Source organism: Sturnus vulgaris, chromosome 3 (assembly GCF_052056855.1).
Source record: "Sturnus vulgaris isolate bStuVul1 chromosome 3, bStuVul1.hap1, whole genome shotgun sequence".
Classification (NCBI taxonomy): domain Eukaryota; kingdom Metazoa; phylum Chordata; class Aves; order Passeriformes; family Sturnidae; genus Sturnus; species Sturnus vulgaris.
The window spans coordinates 52,286,728-52,303,552 of record NC_142245.1 but is presented as its reverse complement, the minus strand read 5'-3'; the positions used below and the strand labels follow the sequence as shown (position 1 = coordinate 52,303,552).

Here is a 16,825-nt window from a genome sequence, read left to right as displayed (position 1 = left end):
TTAGAGAAAATTATTTCCAAGCAATACACTAAACAGTATTCTAATGTTTTCTTTTTAATATTATTTTACTCCAGTAACTCTAATTAGCAAAGGAAAAATAAAGCATCTGAAGCATTTTCCTTTGCATTGGAAATACTAAAGAGGAATAGCAGCTGAAGTTCTCAGCTCCAAACAGGACAACTGTGGCAGTGGGTTCCATATTGATATAGAATAAAGAGGGCCTTTGGAGAAAATTGTTTAAGGCTTAAATATGAGCTTTTAAAATAAATCAGTGATGGAATACAGTGGACATGTGAACAGCACTGTTTCACTGAAGGCAATTGTATACAGACTAATAGTTAATTACATTACAGTATGGTACAGTAGATATTTGTCAGAATAATTCTATTTTAAGGTTTTCTTAAATTAATAGTAATAGAATAATGGATTTAAATGATACCTCCTTTTAAAGGTATATTAATAAGTGCCCTACCTATTTGGAAAGCATCGTAACGAGTTATAGACTTCAGTGGAAAATTACTGACTACATGACTTCGATGTTTTGGTTGTGGATCACAACAATTGTGTTAGTATTCAAAACTGCAGTTGCAGCTGTCATTAAATGCAAAGCACAGAAAAACTGACACAGCAAAGAGACAAATTGGAATAATTGTAAAACTTTATTTGGTTTTAGTTGGGTTTTATTTCTTTTTTTTTCTGTGTATGTACAACCAGGGATTAAATATTCAAACTTCTGGAAAGAGACCACAAGGATGAGTCCTGGAAGGAAACTAAATACAATTTTTTTTTTTCCTTCTACAGAAGCTGTTCCTGAAATATACTGAGATTCTTCACACTTTCTTTCAGCTTATTTTTAAGAAAAACTAAACAGAACTTCTTTATCTGGATTTCTCTGTATTTAAAAGTTGATTCCTATGCTATTAAGCAAAGCATTAATTTTTTTTTTCTTGAACTAAAAAATTATTTTGCTAGAAATTATTAAAACTGGGCATGTTCATAGTCCGCTAAGGAATGTGTACTCTGCCAAATCTGAAAACACTTGGAAGAGAAAGAAGTTCTATCTCGCATACTGTGCTGCATTTTTTTGCTAATTTATGAACAAGACACTGATCCTTAGCTTGTACAGTTTGTTGGATCCATGCAGTGAAATAAACACAGCTGCATTTATTTCAGCGATTGCATAATCACATATTTGGTACTCCCAAACTTCTGGGAATATTCAAAGAGCAGTATGTGGTAAAAATCCTAATTTCCTTTACCCTCTCTGTTACTCTCAATTTATTTTATATTTAAGTTAAGGCTTTTGTTTGTATAAGTTAGATATTTTAATATTAATGATTCTTCAAAAACACATTTGTAAAGAGTGGTAAAGAGTTGTAAAGAGCACCAGTTGTAAAGAGTGGTACTGCCATTGCATAGCTCATAGAAAATACAAAGATGCCACTTGTCACAGGCATTGCTTTGAGTGATCCTTAGCTCAGCTGTTCCTTGTAGCATAGACTTCACTACTCAGAGTAATTTCTAGATAGCCATAATACCATCCATCTTTCAAATTATTATTTTGGAATATGAATGTATTTTATTTTATTATCAATATGCCAGTCTTTGAGAACGACTTTATATAATAAAAAAAACACCAAGCTTTGCAGCACAAACACACTGTATCACATCACAAGCAGTCATAGATGAAATTATGCAAAGGAAAATAAACAAGGCAGCCAAGACCTTTAATGATCTACCACCATGACAAAGTCTTCCCAAATGCATATTTAGAAAAAAAAACAAAATTATTTTTTTCTGGCCTCCTATAAATATCCAGAACATGGATAGTATGCTAAATATATTTAAGAAATATTTAGTCTTTTTTTAATCTGAAAATGGAGAGTTTAGACAGTGATGGAGTCAGAGATTTCTGCACACACACCCAATATAATTTCACTAGTGACTGTTTCATCCCTGGTGGAGGTCCCAGGGACAAGCCATGCTCGCTCACAAGGAAGAGAATGGGGAAATCTGTGCTGGTTGATAAAGAGTTTATCATGCCCTGCATTTTTTCACTGACCAAACTCTGCATTTTATTTATGAGGCAGAAGTTGCTGCAACTATCAAAACTCATTAATGACTGTTTGGCATACCATCCATTTGTGTTCACAACTGAAATTAAACAGGGTGCCATCTTTTTTACAAAGTGTTATATAGATAACTTAAAGAAGTATTTTGCTGCAGCTGTAGTCCCTGTTGCTGGGAAGCGAACATCTAAGGAGAAATTAAGTTCTGCTTTGGTGACCAGCACAGTCTGCATGTTTGGGATGCAATTAAGAGGCTTTTGTCCATTGGATGTATTGTTTACCCTGAGCCCTGAGGCATTCATTTGAGAAGATAATCAACTTTGTTAAAAGAATACAATTTTATCTTGTTTGATGGAATGCTTTTTTCTAATTATTTCCGATTTTTTTGTTGCAATATTTTGTTAGCGAATCAAAATGTAAACTGTGTAATTGCTTCAAAGGAGAACAAATGTAGTATAATTAGAGAAGACATAAATGTGGTCAGTGTCCTAGATAAATAAAAATTATATACAGAAATTACCAAAGCTTTTGACATGATCTGTTTTCATTAAAGCTGAGGACAGCAGCAAAAGACTTTGGTCAGCATTTATGAAATTTCCATATGTTTATTCTGATTTTCAGCTGATAATTTCTGCAGCCTTTGTTTTTCCAGATGAAGGTTTTCTTGCACAAATAATCACATCCATATTCCTGTTGTACAGTCACTTGTTGTTTGCATACCTGTAGCTATGTAACTCAGTAAAAATGAATAGTTATACATGACTTAGATTAGATATAAGGAACACTTTTTTCATGGTAAGGGTGCTGGGACACTGGGACAGGTAACTTAGAGAAGCTGTGGATGCCCCATCCCTTGAAGTGGTGAAGGTCAGGGTGGATGGGGCTTTGACAAACCTGGTCTAGTGGAAAGTGTTTCCACTTTATCAATTAAAAGAATATATCAGGAGTTTTTCTGCTATGGAGGAAGTGGAAGCACGGAGTGCACTTTGTTGGGAGACACAGAAATGCCTCAACCAAATGAAGAAAATTAGTATGGCAACTCCAGGAGTACTATTATTGACTCATTGAGATAATTTCTCAGCAACTTGGTTTCTCTTTGGGGAGATATAGGTTGGGATTGTTTCCATTCTCCAAGAATCAGAGTCTTAAAGGCAGGCTGTCTCTGAACTCAAACACAAGCATGGTGACTGGCAGTCTTTTTTGTACTCTACTCAATTGAACACCAGGACCAAAAACCTCTGATGATCACTTGAGTTCTGAAGGAGCTGTTATGCTTTAGTTGTATTTTCCTAGGCTCTATGATCTCTTGCATGTGTTTCTATTCACAGTCTCAATTGCCTCCACTGTTCAGCTCCCTGAGAATGATCCAATATACTGCTGTGTCTTGAAGTGCAAAGTATACATTTTCCTGCAATTTTTTCACAGCATGTCAGCTGCCTCTTTTTATGCAGCAGAGCTGCAGCTGCTCTACACTGATGACTTCGGATGCTTGCAGAGCAAGCTTCAGATCATGCATCTGAGAGCAGGAATGGAAGGAAGGAAGCAGGGGTGGGAGAGCTCCTCTTTCAGAGGCAAAGAGCTGTTACACATCGTTGGTGTGCAGTTGAATCATATCCTTAGGCCATCACAACTACCGCTTCCTCCATGGTGTCATTCCCACTGCAGTTAGCTTTGATTGCTCCATTGCACAACGAGTAGCATGGCTTTTATCCAAAGTCAGCTCTGTATAGATAGAAAAATGAGAAAGGGTTTGAGAGGTTATAGGCCGGCTGAACACAGCATGCTGACTCTCACACTTGTGTAGATAGGCAGAGAGCTGTCTCTCAGAACAGCTTGGGCCAGCTTGGCAGAACAATCCAAGGTCTAAACCACAAGCTGGGCAGACTTGAAGAATAAGTACCAACTTAATGTTAGGACTGAGAAAAGATCACTCGCACTGGTGCAACAAACCACTAACCTTTAAGAAAGTGCTCAAGAAAATACTGAACTTGTCTACCTTGAAAGTGTGAATACATCTACTCAGTTCTTTGAATAACAGGGATGAAGGTGTTGGCATTACACTATTGCCTTTGTGTAATGTTGACAATAACACGGTGAAGAAAATCAGAAAAAAGTGCTGCAGAATGAAACAGAAAATGCAGCTCAGTTCAGTACTTCTTCATGTAGGTACACAATCCAGGGACATGCCAGACAAGGAGAGCTTGGGGTTCACAAAAGTTGGAAATTATTAATGTTCAGGGAAACAGGGCCTTGTTAGTAACCTGTGTCAGAGAGAAAACTGTCATCGCCAGAGAAGTTCAGGTATTAGTTTTAAAAGAATATCCACAAGATTCCTTTTCTGGACAAAGAAGGTCTTTTGGGCCATGCAAGGTATGAACTCACGCACACAAAAATACCAGTTCCTGATATTGGTAAGCTGGAAGAAAAGTAAGGATTGAAAGTTCTGCTGCATAGTCAGGCAGAAGTGATCTGTGGCCTAATGTAGTAGTGTAGAAGTTTAGAGAAACCCAGCAAAGCAGCTATAATTTTTAACGGTAATTAATTTTATAATTTGATATTTATATGATGCACAAAAAATATGTAGTCATGAAGGACAGAAAAAATTATGGTGCCATTTGACTTTATTAGGAGTCATATCTACTCCTATTTGTTGCCTGTCTTATGCAGGTTTCCTTGAAAAAGGTTTACTACTAAGACAAAAGACTACATGATAATTAAAAGAGCCAAGTGACTCAGCAAGACTGAAAACATCCACATACTTTTGGTTAACCAAGAAAGAATAAAATTTCAGAGCTTTTCTTGCAGAATTGTCTCCATTTTAAGCTTACACCAAAATTCTACAGCTCAACAGCTAAAGTAAGTCAAAAATACATAAGCTGACTACGTGTCCAGGACGTTGAGATTGCTTTCTCCACTGCAAACAAGAGCTCATTAGAGCTGTTCTGAAAACAAGTTACACTGTTGTTATTTCTTCATATCCATTTTGGTTGGTTTTCCTAGCCTACACAGGCAAATAGCTTCAATCTGCGGGTTAAAATACTATGGATGAGATTGGTGATCCCAGCTGGCTACGTCTAAACTACCCTCTTGGCATGAAAGTACAATTTCAGGAAGAGGTGCCTGATGTTACATGGTTGGCCATGTGGCTTTTGTACTACCTCTCACCACTTGCTTCTGAGAGCCCAAAAGGATTGCAGAAGCAAGCCGAGGGAAGAGCAGTGTTCATTCTGCAGTGGGTGATGAGTAAATCCCACAAGACTTTTTTCTGTTTCTTGAAGTAGAACATGAAAGTTATTAGGTCTTTAATTTGGTAATTTAACTTGAGGCTTAAAATGCTGAACGATGAAAGCTACAATTCAAACATAATGAACTTTCCAGTGAACTTGAACTTTGATTGAAAATGCAATAAATATTGACTTGAAATATTTAATGAAGTCTCTGGTCTCTGCTGTCCTTTTGTCTACCTTTCTCCTTTGTCTCTCATTTTTCTATGCTCTGTTCCTCTTCTGAGAGGATCTTCCACTCCTGACCGAGGTTATTTGGAGGTGTGAGATCCAGAACACTGGGTTACAGCTCTGCAAGTGGAAGTGACTGCCTGCCTAGTGAGCTCACAGATCTCCTTCTCCAGAGGATGCAGCTACGTGGAAAGCAGCCTCTTGCTCCCACCAGTTATACATCACAATTGCCAAAAAACTGCCCTGTGTGAGTTCACAGGGTTATGATGAGCTCACCCGAGGGCAGCGTCCTGCCAGACAGCAGGGACAGCACTGGAGCAGTCACCTTCCAGCCCGTGGTGCCTGCCTTGACTCAGTGTCCCCCTGGGCCTGCAGGAATACTTAAAACGGTCAGGAGCGTCCTCACAGCTCTGCCAGAAAAGAAAACATTTCCCAGTTATAACCTCTGGAAACAGACAATGTGCATGGCTACCTGAGGGAGGTGGGGTGTCCCTAAGAAAGTCTGTACTTCTGCTGAATGTAGAAATTTTAAATGCTTCCTTTTCAGCAAGATGAATACTTTAGATTTCCAACTATAAGTATTTAAGCTTCATTTTCTTTCCTATATCCCTTCCTTTAGCACAGAAAGAAACAAGCTTTGAGACCACCCTTTACTGGTTTCAGTCAACCAATGTTCACATTTCAGTCATTCAATATTGACTTGTTTTTACACTTGTTCTCTTTTCTGAGCATTTCATGTGGTAACAACCCATCCCAGAAAAACAGACCATATAAATTAATGAGAAAAAAAGGTATTGTTCTAGAATAAACACAGAGGCTCTGAATATTTCAAGAACAACAGTGCATTTAAAATTTAGATTTATTTCTTAACTTGGTTTAACTGGCAGTCTTAAAAACACCTTATTTTTTATTATACATTATTCCCACCAGAAATATTCAAGCTGTCACAGTAGTTTATTTTATAGTTTGCAAACATATGAACCAATGCAATAGGTAGAATTCACTGGCAATGAAATCCCATTCACTCACAGTAGCTCTTTACTGCATTTAAGCATTGTCTAAAGCTTTGATTTCTAGCTATTATTCTCCCTGTGCTCAGATCTGTTCTAAGTACCCTTTTCAGATTACGGGTAAGAACATGAAAAAATATTTGCAATATCAGGATGTGATCCACATTTTCAGAAAAGAAAATTAGACTGGTAAATGTACCTTTTTGAAAGTACCTGTTACTGTACTTAAAAATTAGTAATTTCCAATCAAAAAACCACACAGCCTTATGATATCTACCCTAGCAGATGTGTTGCTGTTGGTTCTTTTCAGCTGACACTCAAACCGACCTCTTTGATCACTTTCTACTTACTGTGTTTAATACTGAAGTCCACCTCATTCGGGGTACTCCTGTAGTTTAAACAAAACATACAAAAGATCACTCCTCTCCCTTCAAATATGCCAGTGAACAGGATGAATTTTTTATCAAACTACTACCGCAAACAAACATATCTAGGGATTAATGAAAACATTACATCCCAAAAGAAAACCAGGAGAGTTCAATATGACAAAATTAGTGCTTCCCATCCTCTGATAATCAATCCCGACAGCTTCCCCATTGCAAAATTATTTATTTGGATTCCTTGTGTGCTTAAACCCCTGATTAAACACTATTTTGCCTGTTTGCACCGTGTTCGTTTCATCAGTTTCTATAAATATTGCACATGTGCCCTCAATGGTACTGTCTGTAACACAAAACCAGTGGGAGCATTCCAAGTTGCAAAGTTATCCATCGGTAACCTGTTTGGACAGAGGTGTTAAGAAAGGAGGCTTTGTTCTTTATTTTTTTAACACTAGATGGCATTGCTTCCTCCCCCTGCCCCCCAGGGAAAATTTGAAGATGAAACTTGCTTTGATTAATGCAAGAGAAGAATTAGTAACTTGCAAGTTTTGCTATGACTATCACCCTTACAAACCTTTCCTGTAAATGTTAACTCTCGAGTGTGCCACCAAGCCTTTGGTTTATATTCCTCTCCCTGCAGCCCCTATACTTCTCCCCATGCACCAAGGAATTTCTGACACACTACTGGTAAAATGGTTTTCTTCAAGTTTCCTTTAAGTAACGAAGCTAAAGCTACAGATGATACATACCATGATGCAAAATATATTGTTACATAAACTGTGTGTCCGCAAGATGCTAACGAACGTGGATATGTCCCTGGACCTTTCCATCTCCAGCTGATTCTCTTTCTTTCATCACATATATTCATCAGCTGCAGCAGGAGCCAGAACAAACTATGAGGCAGGAAGGAACTATACAACCACTTTTCCCCAGGGCTCTTTCCCACAAGAAGAGAGGGATTGGGTTCCTCTCTTTATCATATAGCAGGAGCCAGAGCCAGTAGGGCATTGTCCAATTAAAATTAAATAGCAGCTGTTGACAGTTGCTTGTGGGCTAAATTGGTTCTGTGGGGAATAGCTCATTAGAGCCGTCATCTCCATGAAGAGCTGATTGTGTCCTACGCGGGCTAAGCTCGGGGGCTTCTAAGTCCAGAACCTGCCTTCGGTCCACACCAGCATTATGTACAACGTTTGGTACTGCCACACTCGATGTCACGGGTCAGGCTTTTCTTCTCCTACCTTAGTGTCAATCTTGCTAAAAATCAACCACAGAGAACGCGCCGTTCCTAGACAGGCTGTTCTTCTTCCTCTACCTTGGAGCAGGTCCTCTGGCCTGACCCGCAGCAGGGCAGGGGAAAGGGCTGAGGCGAGACGTGTTCCCTCTCTTGCCTGGCCCCTTTGGCCGAGCAGAGGAGGCGGACGGGCCGGCTGCTCCCTGGGGAGTCCCGCTGGACCGAGCGCCGCGGGGCTGGGCCGGGAGCAGCTACCTTGGCTGGCCGGGAAGGGTGAGGCTCCAGTTCGGGGAGTCACAGGTAGGCGGCGGCCTCCTGCTTTTCCCAGGTTCGTGCAGGCTTTTCCCCCCCTCTCTTCCCTCCTCCTCTTTTTCCAGCTCTCGCTTTCCGGGTTGGGAGTTTGGTGCGTTCAGAAAAGTGCCTGCAACGGCGCGGGGTTCCCCAGGTGGAGCTGGTCCGGGCTTTCTCTCCCCTCCCCTCCTCTGGCTGGCTTTCCTCCTTTGTGGCCGCATCCAGGGCGCTTCAGTCCCCCTCCCACGCTTCCTCTTTCCCTCCCTCCCCGCCTCATCCTCACTTCGGGGAGAGAAAGCCGGGCTCTTTCCTGTCTCCCGGCCGGCCCGGGCTCTCCCCGCGCCCGCCGTGCGGCGGTGCTGCGCCCCGCTCCGCTCCCCCTGCTCTCCCCTCCCCTCCCATCCCATCCCTCCCTCCTCCCGGGGCCGCTCCCGCCTCCGGGGGCCACTCCCGCACATGGGCGCCGTGCGGGGCTCCCCCTGCGCCGAAGCGGCCGCGGCTCCCCTCCAGCCCCGCAGCGCCTAGCCCGGCCGCCCTGCCTCCCGCCCCGAGTCATCTGTTGTTGTGCTGCTCTCTCTCTCTCTCTCCCTCCCTCCCTCTTCTCTCTCTCAACTTTTGTCACCGCGGCCGCTGCGCGGATGAAGATTTTTCGCGCCAGGGACGCCTAGCTCTCCCCGCCACGCCAGCCGCTGCCGTGCCCCGCGCTGCGCCCCGTCCCCGGCCGCGATGCCGTTCCCCCTGCGGACCCTGGAGCCGCTGAAGCTGTGCAGGTTGGAAGAGGCCGGCGGGGATGGCGCGGAGCGGGGCGGCCCGGCGCCGGGGGACCACGCCGGGGCGGCGGAGGGGGGCGGCGGGCGCCGCCGCGGCGCGGTGCCGCTCTTCGGGACGCTGGAGCAGGTCAGCTCGTACGCGCTGGTGTCGCTGCTGATGCAGCTCTCCGACCTCTCCCGCTGCGCCGGCGACATCTTCGGCGGGATCCTCAGCGAGGCGGACTCCCTGTGCCACCGCAACGCCCGGCTCCAGCGCCGCCTCGGCGCCCTGGAGGAGCTCCTCGCCCGCCTCGACCACCGCAAAGTCAAGATCCGTGAGTACAGTGCCAGCCTTCCCCAGTGCTGCTGGCTCGTCCGGGACGGTGGCGGGGCGGCTCGGGGAGCGGGAGGACCGGCAGGACGGCGGCCGCCCGGTGGCGGGGCTGTTGGCGCCGTAGGCTGGGCTCTAGTTTGTGATTTATTTAAAAACAGAAAGGAAAGAGGGAAACTTAAGCATCCCCGTCTCTCTTTCACCGTGCTCGTGGCGGCGGCCGCCCCCGGTCCCGCCGCCGCTCCTGCCGGTCCCGCCGGTGCCCACGGGCTGTAGCGCGGCGCTGCTCATCCCCCTCCGGGACACCCGGGCTCCGTCCCGGCCGCTCCGGCCCTGGATGTGCGGGACGGGCGGTGTCAGCGTGCGGGACTGGGGGGCTGCCGGTGTTTCCCGGCTCTTCTGTGCGGCGGAGCCCTCGCTCACCGGGGAGAACGTGTCCGCAGGGCGGGCAGCGGGCTGGCCGGGGGCGGGGGGCCGCCAGCACCGGGAGCTGAGAGCGCTGTGATCCCGGGGGAGTTTGTTTATATGTTTATGCCGAGTTTGCGCTAGACTTGAGATCAGCCGAGCTTCTGACAGTTCAGCCCACATGCCTGATTAATTCTTTTGTATGTGCATGGGAAGACCTCAGTAAATAGAAACCTGGATGTATTTTGCAGCTGGTTTTGTGTCTCTCGGTTCTCTCGAGCTTCTGTTCTTTGTGCAGAGCTGATCTCAAACTTGAAATTTCAACTTCATACGGAGCCCAGGCAGCAAGATGCAGATTTGGCCTCAGATTCCTAAGTAGTGGCAACATGGGGAGGCTGTTCTTAAGTTTCTTTCAAAGCCGGTGAAAGTGGCCCTTAGAAGTGACTAATTGTACACCTACATAGAGCTATAGGAAAAGATTTTTTTTTTTCCTGAGCTTGGTCCAGCTTTGGAGTAAGGATCCAGTAAAAATTGCATCTGGTACATGAAGTTTTGTTTGCGCATGACCAAGCTCCCCACAGACAATGTGGGAGATGGCTTGCAACATCATCTTAGCTTTCTCAATGTGTTGGAAACATTCAGGAACCCAAAGAACTGTGTTGCAACTTCTGTGGCAGCTGTATAAGGTATAAACCAGCCTAAACAGGGTTGTTGCTCAGAGACCACTGACAGTTTTCTTTTGAATGGAAGTAGAAAGCTTACTTTCCATATGGCACACTTATTAGCAAAATTGATAAGAAAGGCCTTTCAGAAATAAGATTTAAAGGGTATGAACCCTGAATGGGTAACTTACCTGTTTCATTGCAGAATTATTCCTTATGATATACTTGAGTATGTGATTTCTCTGAAGGAGGACACCTTCATCATGCATACCAAACCTTGTGGTTTATAAGTGTGAGGCTAAAGTTTTGTGCTAACCAGTCTTACTTTTTAGGTTCTTTATAACTGAATGATAAACTGAAGGACCATTTCTTCCTCACCAAGACAAGTATAACCTTTTCTGCCAAGATAGTTAATATGCCGTGGCATGGTGCTGTCACACTTGAAATGCATGTGTGTTATTACTGGGGATACCTGCAGTATAGTGGTATATTAAATTGATTGCCTGATAGGAAGCAGTATTTATTAATCTTGGTTTAAATAGGATGCTAATGATTACCATGCACTGATGCAATGTATATAAAGACATGGGTGAAATAAGGCTACTGCTGCACCGTGCAAACCCAGAAATTTTATGTGTCAGACTCTTAGTGATTGTTTTCTTTCTTAGTCATCCTTCTGCACAAGTTCTATATTCATGAATTTTTGTTGTTGCTACAACTCAGTTCTTCGGACTAAGCCTGTTATTGCTTTTAATTTGACGGTCTTTGCTCTTGTCATTGTGATGCCCAAAACTGGATGCAATTTTTGTGTTTAAATTTCTCTGTTTGGTTTCAAATTCTTCACTAAGCGGCATCTCTGTTGTTCATTCAGTTTTGCTTTTTGAAATGTCATTGCTGATGCTGCTATATTCACTTTTCAAAGATTTCATTCATATAAGTCTGAGAGAATTAACGATTATTTAGTTCTAATTTTTGGGGGTTTTTTTTTTGTTTTCTGGTTTGGTTGTTTGATTGTTTGGTTTTTGTTGTTGTTTGTTGGTTTGGGGTTTTTTGTTTTTGTTTTGTTTGTAAAGGAAGATTATTTTTTTTGCCTATTCAGTCACTAGAAATTGATGTGTAGGCTGAGCATATTGACATGAAGTTGCACATAAAGCCATGACAATTCTTATAAGCTTTCTAGATACTGCAGTCTGGTCAAGGAGCTCAGGTAGGATGCTCTGTTGCAGTTAGTCATGAACATCTGTAATACAAGCCATCAAGGCTTGTCTGCAGATTTAATCCTGATCCTGACAAAGGAAGGTTAAAGGGAAGTATATGGAAAACAAAGAGAATGGTTTAATAATGCTGTCTTTGTTTGGGAACAGCAGCAAGGAGGATTTTTCCTTCCAGTTTTTGAAGCCTCATTGAGAAAGCTGTTTGCTGGTGCAGGACTGTAAGAACAAACAAGGATTGTATAATTGCTTTCCCATTTACTAGATTTTAACTGATCATAAGCCTTTTCTTGTGAGGCAGCTATTGTAAATTACTGCACCTTTTGTGGTGCACAAGTACACAGGTGCAACATGACGTTGTGTCAGATGACTTAAGTAATTCTTGCATTCAGGATGAGTGGGTAGGACACTGTACACCTGCTTGTCAAATCACAGGTAATTTCTACTTGAATAAATGGCTTTTATTCTCTTTGTGGGGCCCAGACAATAATTTCCTCTTGCAACTGAAGGTCCCAGAACAAATTTTCAGATCCCAGCATGACATTGTATGGGAAGGACCAGAAGAGTACTAGAAAACTTCAAATCTAGGTTACAATCACTTTTTGTGAAGTAGCTGTAGACTGGCAGCTGGTAGAAGAAGCTGGTGTGTGTCTGTGGTGCTTGGGAAAGTACGTACTTTGAAATTGTGCGGAGTTTTGTTTTGTTTTGTTTTTGTTTGTTTTTTTTGCTATCATAATTTTGTTTCAAAGTAAAGTTTACATGCAGTACCCTTCAGATAGCAGAGGTCCCTCAGTGTTTGTTCCTTGCTGAGCTTGGGCAGGGGCGTGAGGGAGGGAAAGGAGGCAGAACAAAGCTCTTTGTCCTCAGTCAGTCACTCTCTGCAGTCATTGACTGTGCTTGCTGGTCTGTCTGTAGAGTGTGTCCTTGTGTGTGTAGGATCCATATGCTCCTAGATCTGGATATAAGAGTATAAATAGGTGAATGTGTCTCAGATGATCTCTGATGTTCCTCTTCTGTTACATACTCCCTGGTATTCTGTAGTGAATCCATTAGTTCAAGGACATCCATTCACTGCTCCACACAGGAGAGAACTTCCTGATGTGGCAAACTGTTTAAGGATGTGCTGTAGTGCAGTAGGTGCTATGTCTTTGCAACCCTTACTAGGGGTAAACTTCCCCATCTCTGGAATTCTGCCTTGCCCTTCAGCTGGGAGGCTTCCTTTCCAAGGATTTTGTACTGGTGTGCCACACATACTTGCAGAATTTCATTTCATGTCTGCTTCAGGACTTTGAAGGTAGCTTTCAGCTGTATGCAGTCTTGGATCACCAAGTATCAGGTTGAGTTTTCAGGAGTTCACTAGAATGACTCAGCTTTCTCAGGTTTGATTTAGCTCTCTTTAACTTTTTGTTCAGAGTGGTAGAGAAGATTCTCGTTGTATTCCCCTTACCGGGAAACTTGTGCTTGACTTGATTTCAATACAAGGCTATTTTTAAGGCCAATTAGTAAAATGTTTTCCTGACATGTATTTGAGCTTTGCATAATGAGCAGGGTGTTGTGTCACAAGAAGGAACATCAAAATAAGGTAAGACACGGCCCTATGGGCTGATGACTGGTTTATAACTCATGGTGATGGGAGGCACTAATGGCTCAAGGTAGTTTATAAAATTCAAGTGTAGCATGCAGTACTTGTGACCTTAGTTCAGCTGCACTAGCCACGTCTAGAGAATTAATTAGATTCAGTCCTTTTTTTTAGCAGTCTTTCATCAGGTTTTCATTAAGCTTATGTGTGTTGCTGTTTTACATGATGTTTTGTCATATGTTTCCAGCATCCAGCTGCCATAATGTGTTTTATGCCACAGGACTTGCCTAACAGCTTTTTATTTTCTAGCAGTGTGCATCTGCAGCTGTGACCTAGCATCAGGTGATGTAGTTTTTCATCACTTTTGGTTCTTAAACGTCAGGGTGGGTGAGGACAAATGCCTCTTTGAAGTGATCAGAGCTCGTCAAAAGCATATGATGGCTGCAGAGAAATCTTGCATGAATTACAAGGCCAGCTCTTGGGAAACGCTGTGGGGCCTTAAACGGTCATTGTTTTTGTAGGGTATGAAGAAGGACATTTTTCCCATTAATACTTGTCTTCTGCCATGTGCTGTTATTTATGCAAAAAAATATTATTGCTGTTTTTTTTCTATAAATCCCAATGGTTTGACAGAGTGGAAGGCTGTCCCTTCCATCTTCTCTGCTATTTATTTTAAAGTCTCTCTGAAGAGATGATTTGAGAGAGATGCTGGGAGGTTAACCTAATGACAACTTCTAGTTCAGTGTCTCCAATAGCAGGGTGGGGTTTGGCCAGTCGAACCTCCTGTTTTAACAAGAAGAAACTGATTCTGTGGGAGGGAGGAAATGCTACCTCCTAATTAGTGTTGCTTAAAGTCCTTCAGTGTTTGGTTTTAAAGGCACAGCATAATAATTTGAGTTTGATGCACAATATCTATACATATGTATGTTTGTTTTTGGGGTGTTTTGTCCCCCCCTCCAAGTTTAAGAACATTAATGCTAGAGAGCTGGGGGCATGGGGAATATGGCTTTCTGTTTGTCTGCATGATGGAAGGACAATCCAGTTTACACTTCATCTCCTGCTATTTTGTTTAGTAAGTATTTTCCACTCTTTGTGTGCAAGGCAGTACTGGAGCACATTTCCTGCTTTAGCTGAACAGGAAGTTTTATTCAGCTTATTCCTAGGGAAACCCCTCCTCCATCCCAAGCCACCAAAAGTGAGCATTATTTGAGAGAGCATCAGAGTAGGCAGGAGATGAAGGGGCTGGCTGGCTTTCTATAGTTCCTGGTGTAAGGACGGAGAATACAAAATATTCATCATCCTGCAGCAACAAGAAGAAACCTTCTTTGAAAAACAGTTTAGGGATAAAGTCAAACAGCACACACCCCCACAAAAGAAAACAAAACAGACCGCAACCTAAGTCCCCAAACTAACCACCAAAACCACGGTGTGCTCATGACGAAACTTTGGTGAGAAAAGACAGGCTTTTAGGTGAAGAGCTCTGTTCTAGCACTGTTTGGGAGCTACAGTTCATCCATGATTACAGATGCTTGAGGTGACTGCACTGTGGTATTCTCTCTGTTGCTGTGCAATATGAAGATTCAACAGCAAAGTTCAACCATGTTAAACAGTTAATTCCTAAGTTCCCTCTGGGAAAGAAAAGAAGAAATTTTCTCTTTAACCCTGTTGTAATTATTCAGTTTGCTGCTCAGAAGCAATATAACTCTTGTTTTATTTAGCTAGTGTAAGACCAATTATCTGTGGAAATTCAACCTGATCCAAAGGAGATTTCATTTGAAATAAGCAGGAAGAAAGTCTGAGTTAGAAAAAGATTTCCCATGGGGATGGTGGGCCAAGTCGTTGTCCTGCTGAGTGGCAAAGCTCCAGCTGAATTCAGTTTGATGAGGGTTTGGCTTGCTGCTCTGAAAACAGTTGACACTCTTTGGCTGAAATGTGGAGCTGCTTTGTACATTGCTCGGAACCTATTATACACCACCTACGAACATTTATTTCCGTAGAACTTATGATTGGCCTGATCATTCAGGAAAACAGTGTTTAGGAGAGGTAGTTAATGAATTAAACATACTTGTATTTAGTTGTTTTCAATTAGGATCTATTTTGAAGGTTGCTAGATATTTTAGGATGCACTAAAATGTCCTCAGAAGTTTCTCTTCCTATTAGTATTGGCACAGTCCCATTTTGGTTGAGTGCAAGCTAGTAATCTCGGTCTTGTGGGCTTCTCTAAGCTAATATGAATCTCCTGCAGAAGAATAATTTTTTGGATGAGCCTATTAACAAACATAAAACAACACAGTGGAAAGCCACTGAAATTCCTCAAACCCTCTGTCCTGGAATTTAAACCAGCCTCTAATCAACAGAAAGTGGGATCAGGCTCTCAAGGGGGGTTGGGAGCAGCTTATCCCACACATGCTTGGTGTTTCCTGCATCTTCCACTGAAGTGTTTGGTGCTGGCTGCCCTCAACCATGGGGGTACTTAATTTATTGTTGCCCAGGCCAGATTCACTGTGGTGATTCCTAGCCTTTTCCTCTCTTTCTGGGTGAAGGAGCAGCAATTTCCCTTTCCTCATCTTCCTTTTTTTTCGCCTGCATGCTCAAATAAATGATAAAATAAATGATGGCCTGTTCTTTGCTTCCTGTTATCCGGAGCACTAGTGCAGCAGAAACAGAAAGGGGGATTGGGAAATAGAAGGAATTAAAAGACAGGCATTGAAAGCTTGGCAATTATGCAAAGCCCCAGTTTCTTTTGTAGTCCTAAACTAGCTATCAGCAGGCAAGATCAAAGCTGTCCACCCTAACAGTTAACAAGATCAATTAAACATGCTAATTAAATGTTGTTCTTGGCTGTAGGTTGGATAGAAAACCTGCTGGTTGGATGGCAGTCTCCAGAAAGCCTGGATGTCATGCCACTTAAGAGACTAGAAAAAAATATTTTGCTACCTGTGGGTTTAGCACAGATTAATGTGGGTGGACTTTGCAAGCTGTTTGTACTTATATCCTACCATATTTTAGTTGGGCAGGGCTGCTTCTGGCTTCAGGCTGTCATGGGTTTTTTCTCTTTGTCATTTGTAAATTATGGCGGTTTAAGTTAGGTTGTTTTTATTTATTTATTGGCCTCTTGTCCTTTAGTCAGCATTCTGCATACGAGATTTCATTTCCCATTTAGAACTAGGAGTAGTTAGAACATAAATGTTTAAGGTCCAATGAATGTGATTGAGCTTAGGGCGCTATGCAATCTGCAGGTAGTTACTCCTGCAGAGAGAGGCAGAACCAAGTAATTGCTTTGCTGTCACTCTTCTAGGTAATTACCCTGTTGAAGCCACTGGACTACACAGTTTTTAGGTTAAGACCTGATTAATCTTTTTTATTTTCTCCTCCTCATTTTCTTTAGTAGTTTGGACTCCTCACTCAGCCCAGGTGTGCTCTGAGCTGCCTCTCCCTGTTCTGAGGTGTGA

The 16,825-nt window shown here is 42.7% G+C and overlaps 1 protein-coding gene and 1 long non-coding RNA gene across 6 annotated transcripts in view; one reads left to right on the top strand and one right to left on the bottom strand.

Moving 5' to 3' along the window:
* Nucleotides 1-678: 678 nt before the first annotated feature.
* Nucleotides 679-8,308, bottom strand: LOC148224338 (uncharacterized). Its single transcript, XR_015802405.1, has 3 exons — nt 6,885-8,308; nt 5,801-5,934; nt 679-3,791 (listed from the first exon to the last, which is right to left on the bottom strand). It is a non-coding gene; the product is annotated as an uncharacterized LOC148224338 (long non-coding RNA).
* Nucleotides 8,309-9,162: 854 nt separating this feature from the next.
* NHSL1 (NHS like 1) overlaps nt 9,163-16,825 on the top strand; it is a 178,006-nt gene continuing 170,343 nt past the window's right edge. For all 5 annotated transcript variants that reach the window (XM_088161651.1, XM_088161649.1, XM_088161648.1 and 2 more), the window contains exon 1: nt 9,163-9,520. In XM_088161651.1, the coding sequence (XP_088017777.1) occupies nt 9,163-9,520 (358 nt within the window). The remainder of the gene's footprint in view (nt 9,521-16,825) is intronic.